The 11,652-nt window shown below is 44.5% G+C and overlaps 1 protein-coding gene across 3 annotated transcripts in view; it reads right to left on the bottom strand.

The window, feature by feature from the left end:
- Positions 1 to 1,631: 1,631 nt before the first annotated feature.
- LOC110840611 (uncharacterized) overlaps positions 1,632 to 11,652 on the bottom strand; it is a 356,302-nt gene continuing 346,281 nt past the window's right edge. For 2 of the 3 annotated variants that reach the window (XR_015534167.1, XR_015534168.1), the window contains exon 6: positions 4,118 to 4,248. Coding sequence is in view for 1 of the 3 variants with exons in the window: in XM_087345151.1 (XP_087201277.1) it covers positions 2,235 to 2,766; positions 3,866 to 4,248; positions 5,584 to 6,072 (1,404 nt within the window). In the remaining 2 variants the exon portion in view is untranslated. Of the gene's footprint in view, positions 2,767 to 3,865; positions 4,249 to 5,583; positions 6,509 to 11,652 lie in introns of those variants that run through there. The other variant, XM_087345151.1, reaches the window with a different exon arrangement.

Here is an 11,652-nt window from a genome sequence, read left to right as displayed (position 1 = left end):
TCTTGGCCACGCCTGTGAGTTTCATCTTCGCTGCATAAATTTTGTCATCCTCTGCCCATTAACCCATTTTCCTGCTCCGTTTATCCCACCACTAAATTCGTGAATGAGGGAAACCACTGATAAATCTCTCAATAGTTTGTACGATTTGAGGTTTCTTTTCTTGAGCCGAATTTGCTGCGAGGTCAGCTAGTTGCCGTTGCAAATCATGTATTTAATATTGTAGCTCCTGCATCTCCATGTTGTTAAATGTTAGCTAGGTTCATTTTAATATTATTTTCACTGTACACTGATTGATCACTGGGATGGTTGGAGTTGACGGAAAAGCCTAAGATTTTAGTGCTAAATAATGCGAGTAACTCAACTGCTGAAAGCAGAATAACACCTGAACAAAATCACGAAGGGTGGGCCTGAAAAGTACCGCTGCCACCAAGTGCAACGATCTGGGGTAGAGTTTGCTTACAATTTGTGAGGGTAGCGGAGGCTTTCCCCGATCGCTGCACAAAATCGCTTCCCTATGCCCAAGCGCTTCAGGGATTCGCGCCTAGTCCAAGACATAGGGAACGACGAATGTAGAAGCAGCAATTGCACACACACATCTTTAGAACTAGAACTACAAAGATAAAAACTGCAATATAACTTATAGAGATGATATTGGTGCAGGCAGTTCTCTGTCCTAAAATTTCCTGATATTCTTAACTGTGGAATAGTCCAGAGAGCCTTCTCACCACCAGCGGAGTCTAAAGTTGTACACATTCACTCTTTTTTTGTAATTTGTCTACTCAATGTAGTACATCCCGTCTTGGTTTTTCTTCAATCAAACTCAGATATTCCCAAAGCCTACCTGTTGCGGTTGCCGTGACGTCGATAGTGGTTTCCTGCATCGACTGGGTTTGGATGTCAAAGATCGACTGCCTGTCCTCTAATTTTCGTCGCACCATCATTTTAATTGCAACATTACGGAATATGCTAGCTTTCTCCAGGGAAAAAACGCCACGAACTCTAAGCACCCATGTGTCAAAAATGACACGTGCATTAGACAGTGTCAAAAATGACACGTGCATGATTAGACAGTGTCAAAAATGATTCGTGCATGATTAGACAGTGTCAAAAATGACACGTGCAAGATTGGACAGTGTCAAAAATGACACGTGCATGATTAGACAGTGACAAAAATGACACGTGCAAGATTGGACAGTGTCAAAAATTATTCGTACATGATTAGACAGTGTCAAAAATGACACGTGCAAGATTGGACAGTGTCAAAAATGACACGTGCGTGATTAGGTAGTGTAAAAAATGACACGTGCATGATTAGACAGTGTCAAAACTGACACGTGCAAGATTGGACAGTGTCAAACATGAATCATGCATTAGACAGTGTCAAAAATGACACGTGCATGATTAGGTAGGCGAGCGAGGAAGCCAATTCTATTCCACATGGAAACAAAGCATGGGTGTTCCATGAAAACTGCCTACTATTCACGTGCATCTCACTGCATCTAGTACAGGTATACTCTGTACAAAAATAAGTAGAAACACTACAATATGGCTGACATATTACAAAAAGCCACGCTTCGTCACTGCATGTACGTACAATGGAAATTTAAGCCTGTTGGTAGAATACATTCAACTTTGTTAACATGTTTTTTGTTTATTTGCTCTCTCCTTAAATTCTAGTTACATACAGGAATTGTATCATAGTGGACTAAACAAAGAAATCAGTAATGAGATGCACTTAAGCAAAGAAACTATTAATCATGTAGGATTTGAGGTTTTCACAGCGGTGAGTTTGAAGTTTGCTGTCTTCTGGACTATTGCACCGTGTAGTCTGGTAGATTTCCACCGACGTTTCAGAGATCCACTCTGCCTCCATCATCAGGGCGATGAATGTACACCGCTAGACATGCCTACGCTCTCCTATTGGTCCCCAACCACGCCTGATTTGATCTCATTGGCTATGATCAGGCTAATCCGGTTAATGTCTGGTCCCTATAAACCTGGCCCTTTCCGCTCGATTGGCACATTCATCGCCCTGTTGACGGAGGCAGCAAGGGCCTCTGAAACGTTAATGGAAATCTACCAGACTACACGGCGCAACAACCCAGAAGACAGCAATCTTCTGTGTTAATCATTTTTGCTAGGGCTTATGATGTGTTGAAACGTAGAAGTGAGGCCGTTTGCAAGAGATGCAGAGTAATTTTTAGTAATTTTCAAAAGGAATTTGGTTCCATGATTTACCTGAAGGGGATCTGGCGATATCCGTCCACGGTTACGATGGACGTCCTAGTGTATGATAGAGAGTTATCAGAAAATCGTATTGGTGCCAGTCTTAACGGTGAGTGAAATTCTATGTCAATATTCAGGTCCATGTTAGAGGATTCTGGAACAATAACTACGCCGCCATCAGTTTCGTTATGTGAAGTAAAGAAATCCAGATTAAAAAAATCGAAAAGCCGAACGGTTGGAGATCTAACTTCGTGGGAATTGCAGTGGAAGGCAGACCGATCCATGGTTCCATAAAAGAATAAATAGCCATAATTCCGGTGAAATCCTTTGTAAAGAGAAGGTACAATGTATTTTAACAATAATATGTAGGGTGATTTCCGAATTAGCAATTCTTTTTCGTGGTGAATCTTCTCGAGGAAAAAATGGTTCCTGCCATTGATTAGTTGGCGCATGCGCAGGTATATCGAACTTCGGTCTTCGCTCCTCTGATTAGGTTGAGCATGAGATGAAGGCAGGCGATTGAACCACGTGTAAGGCGTCCTTAAAGAAACATAAACACAGATTAAACAATTGTGCCGTGTTCAGTGCAGGGAATTGAACTGGGTGCAAAATTCCAGCGACCTTCGACTACGTCACACGCAGAGGTCAAGGGGGACGAAGGCGCCATGTGCTCTGTTACTTTCCCTACCCAGATTTCTGGATTCCATCGAAATTTCTTTGTCTGTTTATAAATGCTACTAAGCTCGGAGATATTTTGCGACAATCAAGCTCAGGCCATGCGTGAGTCAGGGGTCCGTGGTCTAACTTCTGCTCAAAGAATTTTCAAACGACAAATGTTGTGATTGTATGTGACCACACACTGTCATCGGGAGGCTCCCACCTCGCAGAATCTGCACCCCTGAGGCCAGACAATCTCCGTATGATACTCAAGATTACAGAAGTTCATAACTTGATAAAGCGTTGCAAAATACCCGAAGAACGTCCAGCGGAGCTCACACATAAAAGTGCATTAACAACTATTTTCACTCCAACAGATTTAAAAAATGAAGTACCCGTTAAAGACTTTCGAAATTATCGTCCAGTGGGGGGGGCTCTTAAATTGGTGGAGGGGGTGGACAGCGTTCCAGTTTGCCCACCGTTTACCTCAAACGGTTTTCGGCACTGTCACAAACCGCTCTTTTTCGGAACACCACGTACGACAGACAGACATAAAGGAACGCGCTGCCAATAACTTATCCTTTTTTCCTGTTGAAGTGCTATGCTTTATGCCTATCAGCAATCGGCTGGGAATCTTCGAACAAAAAACAAATATCCCACAACAGTGTCCAACACCGACAACACCAAAGCCCGCCACCGGCCACGATCCTGCGCCAACTTCGTCCATTTGCCACCCTCACAGCCCACCTCCCTAAGATCCATCTTGACATAATCCTCCCATCTCCTACCTGGTCTGCCCAGTGGTCTTTTTCCAGAAGGATTACCTGCCAAAATTCCGTAAGCACTCCCCCCCTCATGAGTGTCTGGTGACCCAAAGTGTTGTTAATTCGCAGTAGAAACTGAAGATGGCGAGGTGGCGTGTTATTTATTGATAAAAGGATTTCCCTATCGCGGGGCCCCAAGTTAATGTGAACTTCCTTACCTATAATCAGCCTCGATGTGGCATTCCGTTCCATTGACTGTCACCGCCTGTTCATGTGAGGTCATCCTTTCGTGTTTCTTCAACAAGTCATAGCAAAGGTCAATAATCTTTGCCCCAGAGATGGAATAATCACGTTCGAATGTCTCAGTTCTTTTCCTGAAGTGCTTCATGAATTTCGAGCACTGAATACATAGTGTAATGACTTCGTTTCCATTATCTGGGTTAAGCATGGACAACCCCACGAACATTGGCGAATGGCGGGCCACTCGCAGGAACCTAAGGAACTCGTCCAGCAAACTGCCGGAGTAGAAGCACGCCAGATGTCCGGAGTCGGAGTAAGGTCTGTGAATGTGTCTCCAGGCGACGGCTCTCAACGCGCGGTACTGCAAACAAAGAGGGCAACTGTCAGACGGGCAGGTAATCGACCACATCGGCTGTCATCTTACCCGACGATGTCTCCGGTCTCCTTCAGTTCACACGTGTGGAATTCTGATACCCTTATTCAAGTAATGAGCAGCTGTTTACAAACATCGCAGTTGGTATGTCGTCGTTTAAATCTTGACGAATGAACAGTCGAGGTTTCTTTGGGTGGTTTTGCTGTTCATAGTTTTTGTATCCGACTCTACTTTACAAGAAAAAGCAAGGAGAACGGAGACCGGTGGAGGCTTTGATTAATTCGGTGATTAACCTTCGGGTTGCACGTGTTCTAAGCATATGAGAAATATCACTTCCGTTTCATCAGTGATTTGGTTTCGCTGTTTCTAACTAACTAGATGCCTTATGGAAACCGAATGTTCATCACCGAACTAACCAAAGCCCTCCACCGGTCCCTGTCCTGGGCCAACAAAATCCAGTCCCCTTCAACTCCTGTTTCCCATAGATCCCGCCTGAGATTATCGTCCCATCTATGTCTAGGTCTCCCCAGAGGTCTCTTCCCCTCAGGCTTCCTGACCAGTACCCGGTGCACATCTCTTGCCCCATCCGTGCGCACTACATGCCCAGCCCATCTCATTCTTCTCGACTTAATCACCCTGACAATATTGGGGGAGAGTACAGATTTTTTAAGCTCATCATTATGCAGTTTTCTCCATGCCCCATCGTCTTGCCTCTTAGGCCGAAATACCCTCCTCAACACCCTGTTCTCAAACACCTGCAATCTGTGTTCCTCCCTCAGAGTGTGAGACCATGTTTCGCACCCATACAAAACAACAGGCAAAATTATTGTTTTGTATACTTTAATTTTCAGGTTCTTAGAAATCAGACGGGAACTGAGAAGTAGCAAGCATTTCCGGCATTTAGTCTTCCCCTAATTTCGTCGTGAATATAATTTTGATTTGTCATTGTTTTTACACTGTTCCGTAAAGTCGCGTACGTAGTAACAGTATCAGAACTATAACCTGATTGTCGACCAGTTTCTAGGTCACTAACAATTTACTCTGTTCGATTAAACGCACGACGTCGCTCTCATTGCTGTCGTAAATCACGTGCACTCTTAGCTTCGTGTTGTTGTGACGAAGAGTCCTCGGCCTACAGCAGTTTTCAGGAACGCGTCTGAATCTGCCCCGGCTCAGTCCGCGTTACACAACAGAAGTTACGCGCTTCTTTTAGAAGCAGAACTGTTAAACCCTCGTCAACACTATTAAGGGTTTGTTCGTGACACAGCGCGTTCACATCCCTCAGAGTCGTTACAAAGATTCTGCCTTTCCCCGCTCTCTTACCTCAAACTTCATAAGCATCAGCGCAATGTAATGTTGATCCATCAGCAGTTGTTGTTCAGTTGTTCGACTTTGTCCTGTACGATACAAGTCATCCACCATATCTGAACTGAAAGGATGAAAAATTACCAGAAGTTCTTCCACTGTTCGACCTTCTTTAAAACGAGACCCGGCGTTCACCATAGCTCGATCAATTTTGGGCCCCAAGGTCAAGAACCCGCAATTGAGAACTAAGGTTGTGACGTCACAGAATCGCTTGCACACGAGCCTCACTCGTCTAGCCAAGACTTCGTAAGGGCAACGTTCGAAAATGAGAGCCAGCACCTCTGGCGGCAAGTCCGTGATGTGCAGTCCAGAGGGTTCCTGTTCCTGTTGACTGCAGGCTCCAACTTTATCCGGGCCTTCGTTGCTTTTTGACTTGTTGAAGGAAATTCGCCTGTAGAGCCAGTGAAGAAGAAGAAGAAGAAGAAGGAAGGAAATAAACTCGTACATCCCGACGAAGATTTTATAACCAAAATATTCCTGGTGGTTGAATTATATTATCTGAGTAAAGTATTCACGGTCTACGATTAAAAACTTGTTCGCCACACAAGACGTCAACAGGAAGTTACTAAGAGACAGCCAACAATGAGACAGAGAGACAACAATGATATGACGTCATGTCTCGCAGTTTACACTTCCAACAATCAGTTTTCTCACCAAGTTATGTATTGTCGTAGGGTTATAACGATCCTGCACCAACTGCATCAGTTATTTAACACCGTATAATAAGAGAACATTATCGCGTTCGGTGAAATTGAAAGGCTTCGACTTAAATCGTTCCTTCGTCGACTGATTCAAGGCGGGCTACGAACTGCGAGGTAGACCCACCATGAAACCCGTCAGTTAGAGTAGGCGATAGGTTTAAATCGGCCACATCCAGAAGCATTATCGCATTTAAAATCCAGCGGTCTGTGTGTTAGTACCCACTTCAAAACGCAAATATGCAGAAGGAAATTGATGTTTCCTGCGAACGAAGGCTTGGAATCTGGAGCAGGGTTTTTCTGTCTGAATCCTAACTTGAGCTGGAAATCGTGTTGCATGCGAAGATGCAAATGCAGGGCTTTCATTTGTATTTTGATGATGTGTCTCTTTCAGCATTGAAACTGTGTCCATGGCTTTCATAAGCGAGGTGAACAGATGGTCTTTAGCTCAACTTCCTGAGAAACGCGACTCTCTCTACTTCTTCCCAATTCTTTCTGTTTCAGGGGTGTACAATAGAACATTTCAGAAATCCGACAAACCCAATTGAACGTCGTTAATTCTTGCAACAACTTTGATTTGTATTGAGTCAAGATTCTCGGTCATATGTAGTCTACACGTGCTAGCAAACATACTCGGTCTATTTCTCATGAAAACTATACATTCAGAGTCCAGTTTACGTTTTGTTCTTTTAACGAAGACATTACATAAGCTGTTTTTGTTCAATTTATCCCAGTTTCATTTAAGGAAAACACATCCAATAGCTGGAGTGTGTTGTGTGTCAAGGAAGGGCAGTAGTACAACTCCGTGTCCCAGATCATCTGAATTCGTTGTATGGGTTCAGTCGCCGTCTGATATGAGCATAGCCTTCTTTTCCCTTCTCCGATTTACTGAATTAATAAAATTAGCCATTTAGACGAATAACAGATCTTTATTGAAGTAATCGCTTCCAGAATTAAATGCAAAGATACTTCTGGTAGGGGCGTCACTTTTGATCCCGTCCTTGGTGGGGTGTAGTTGGCAGACGCACTTACACAACACACCGCGTTTGTGAAGGTTCCTACCTCAAAGAAAACATCCATCCATTACAATTGGTTAATGCTTCTTACAGGAATGTTAGCTACATATTCTCAGAATCACATGAAACACGTCATTATACGATGGAGGTAAAGTGGTAATTATTATTTTTTGAAGTTGGTTCTACGTATAGTATCCACTGGACTTTAAAGGGTTAAGAGATAATGAGGAGTGAGCAATCTCCGAGTTCTGGAATTAAATACATAGATCGTGTGACGGTAGATGCCTCAGCCTCTGGAAATGATCACTGGCAAAGGTAGTTGCTGAGATGTGTATGGACTCGATTAGGGCAGATAAACCGAAAGCCAGTAGTGTGATGTCAATACTTCGCCGGAGCTGACAACGATTATACGGGTACAACGTTCACAAGAAGTTTGAAGTAGATCTTGCAAAAACAAGTTCCTTGTGGTCCAGAGCTCTGAAGTCTTCTCAGTTGAAGACGTTACGTTCAATAAGAAACAGAAAGAAGTAAATAAAATATATAAATTTTTCTATATAACAGAAGAGAAGAAGAGTGACTTGTAAGAAATCGGCATTCTAACAGAAAAAAGACTATTATAACTACAATAAATATATTAAAGATTTATTCTCTCATCTGTTATACTGACCAGTCAAAGGAAAACTATGCCAGAGTGTGGCAAATATTCGGGAAATAAAAAAAGATTAAAATGCTTATGAATTTAAAAAAAATATTTAGAGGGGGACCCCAAAATATTTTCGAGGGCAAAAAGACGCCTGCGGGAATCCTGTTGACGATCTCCGGTTCAAAATACCAGTGTTCGAATTTTTGTTACACTGGCATTAATCTCCTTGATACGCCACCCGCAACGCTGCTACGCAGAAGAAGTTGCCGCCGTACACGGCGATAGCGCTTAGACTTGTCCGGTCAGTCACGTGATCACAAATAGTCAGTCTCTGGCTGTTAAAAGCGACAATGGTCTTCGCAGTTCGAACAGCGTTGCGTTGAATTACTTTCGCTATAAAAATGTTGTTTTGGGGTGGGGTAAAGCTCAGCCTCTTACCATTTTTTATTTAGTGTTCTGTCTGAGGACAGGTCCATATGAACAGGATCCTTCCATCCTTTTCTCGGACTGGGATCTGTTCATATACGTTCTTGGCAGATGATCCAGAAGTGGTTTGCCATTGCCTTCTTCTGTGTGTGAATGGAGTAATTGTTGGGATGCCACGGAGAAACCGGGGAAGCCCCCGTGTTGCCTAGACCACGGCCTTGCCCAACACAAGTTATAAATTCGGGCACCGCCGGGAATCGAACCCGAGACCCCAGGATTACAAGGCCAGCGTTCTAACCGCTAGACCACTAGGGGTCAAAACAAATAGAGGACGGGATGCTGAATGGAAACGTCGTTGACGAAAGACTGAGATGAGAAGAGAACACCTGGTTTACTGTTCGTCGGTTCTCCAGTTATGACAGGTGTTTAGAGTAGCTGTTCACAATCGTCTTTGCCGAGACTTGCGTTTCAAGGCGGAGCACAAGTCAGCGACAAAGGCGGCATTGATACTATTTTGCCAAACATAAGCCCAGTACGCGGTGCAGTTATGACATAAATCATGACGAGTCCAGACTCCGCAATCGGCACGTCATTTAAACACGTGCAATGTCGGAAGAGAACCATGTTTCCTACTAATGAAATGTGACAAACACCTTTACCTGGAACTACGCCCAATCACATTTATTTATTAACGTTAATATTGCTGTTTATGTACACGCTATATATTTTATTTAATTTGTTTATTAAATCATGCATTTTACGATTTAGTCCCATACTCGCTCGTATTTATTTATTTGTTGTGTGACTGAGCTGTCACTACGCCTTCCTCGTGTACTGGCAGCACACATCGGCGCTGTTAAGATATGAAGCATCGCGAAGGCACCCATCCGAAAGTAACCCCCTTTATCGGATTACAGGATCACGTGGTTCACTTGCTAATGTCACCAAAATTAGCCTCGACACTTCTGCTAACTATAAACAGCCAGGTTGTATTAATTCACTCAAGTACACTTTCTGTATGCGATTAATTTTAACTTAAAACAGTGTTAACGTACTTTTATGGCGACATTTAGTAAGTTCTCGTTCTTCTGGATTGGAAGTTTATTCATTCGAAACGCAATTAAATGCTTTCAGTAATCGGTCCTGATAACTTTGCTCACGAATATTTGATACGTTGCGTGAAGGTGAAGTTTTAATGTAGGAGATGCGGTCTATAAGTTACGCCGGGCAAATTTATCAATAGTATTTCTCAGTAAAAGAAATGAGTTATAAAATACTCAGACTCTGACGTCATTTGAGCCATCCATGCGACACAGACCAGCATATTTAAGGAACGAGCCTGGAATATACACATGCGCTCTTCGCAAAGTTCGAGTCACCAAAAAAAAGATAATGCAAATTTACCTTAAAGATTTCTGTCTTCTGGGTTGTTGCGCTGTGTAGTCTGGTCGATGTTTACCGACGTTTCAGAGGTCATACTGCCTTCATCATCAGAGTATGAAGATTTCTGTCTTCTAGGTTGTTGCGCTGTGTAGTCTGGTTGATGTTTACCAACGTTTCAGAGGTCATACTGCCTCCGTCATCAGGGCGATAAGTATGAAGATTTCTGTCTTCTGGGTTGTTGCGCTGTGTAGTCTGGTCGATGTTTACCGACGTTTCAGAGGTCATACTGCCTCCATCATCAGGGCGATGTGTATGAAGATTTCTGTCTTCTGGGTTGTTGCGCTGTGTAGTCTGGTCGATGTTTACCAACGTTTCAGATGTCATACTGCCTTCATCATCAGAGTATGAAGATTTCTGTCTTCTAGGTTGTTGCGCTGTGTAGTCTGGTCGATGTTTACCAACGTTTCAGAGGTCATACTGCCTTCATCATCAGAGTATGAAGATTTCTGTCTTCTAGGTTGTTGCGCTGTGTAGTCTGGTCGATGTTTACCAACGTATCAGAGGACATACTGCCTCCATCATCAGGGCGATAAGTATGAAGATTTCTGTCTTCTGGGTTGTTGCGCTGTGTAGTCTGGTTGATGTTAACCGACGTTTCAGAGGTCATACTGCCTCCGTCATCAGGGCGATGAATGTGGACTAACCAACCAACCAAAAAAGCTAACTAAGGGCGGAGCTCCTGCTCAAGCGCAATTCATCGTCCCTTGCCAGGTTACAGAATTCCTGCGTACGAAAAGCATTGCTGGAAATGGCAAACACAGCCTTATAACTAAAACGAGAATTTGCTTATGCTAACGGGATTCTGTCGTGGCGGGAGCCTCGACTATTCAAACTAGGGTCTGTTGATGCTGATGGGAGGTTATCCCGTCAGGCAACTTGTCCAAAGAAACAAAAGGAACGGCGGTGCTCTTCGAGACGTTGATAGCAATCCTCCAGGCCCTGAGCCAGAGCTCAAGTCTACTGAGGTAGGTCTCCACATATCCGACGAGAACCGTTGGGCTACGGGACGTGTCTACGAGAGCCGTGTCGTCCGCGTACTTCGCTAACTCGACGTGGCGGGACGGTGTGGGTATGTCGTTGACATACAGACTGAAGAGCACAGGGGAGACGAGTCCGCCCGCATGGCACGACGTGTGGACGTGGCCGAATGGAAGGACGTTTGGAATGTCCGGTCAGCGAGGTAGGAAGATATGGTTTTCAAAAGATACGACGGGAAGTTGAGGACGGTCAATTTGTATAGGAGGCCTTGGACCCAGACTGTGTCAAAGGCTTTGGCCACGTCCAGGAAAACCGCGCCGGTTAGCCGCCTCTCGTCATAGTTTCTGTTGACCCTTTCAACGAGGCGAGCCAACTGCATCGTCGTGCTGTGCCTGGGTCGAAACCCAAACTGCTCGTCGAGCAGCAGCCCGCGTTCGCTGACTTCGTGTAGGACCCTCGTTAGGTAGACCTTCTCGCAGAGCTTGTCCAAAGTGTCAAGAAGACTGATGGGTCTATAGGAAGAAGGTAGCGTGGGGTCCTTCCCCGGTTTCAGTATGGACACCACGCGAGCGTGTTTCCATGCCGAGGGGAAGTGCTGCCTGCGGAGGACCGCGTTGAACACTTTCGTGAGAAAGGTTATCGCGCGTCGTGGGAGATGTCTCAGGACCCTGTTCGGTATACCGTTGGGGCCCGGAGCCTTGCCAACCTTGAGTCCCTTGATGGCCTGGGCGACCTCCGAGGGACTGGTTAATTTCGGTTCACTTGCGGGGGCATACGCGTATGATCGCATCGCCTCGTTAACCATGTCAATTACAGCCGGGTC

This window comes from Zootermopsis nevadensis, unplaced genomic scaffold (assembly GCF_977971745.1).
Source record: "Zootermopsis nevadensis isolate Lab colony 2312 unplaced genomic scaffold, Znev_1.0 Znev_ptg000008l, whole genome shotgun sequence".
In the NCBI taxonomy this organism is placed as follows: Eukaryota; Metazoa; Arthropoda; class Insecta; order Blattodea; family Termopsidae; genus Zootermopsis; species Zootermopsis nevadensis.
The sequence above is the reverse complement of the archived record's forward strand: the minus strand, read 5'-3'. Positions and strand labels throughout refer to the sequence as shown.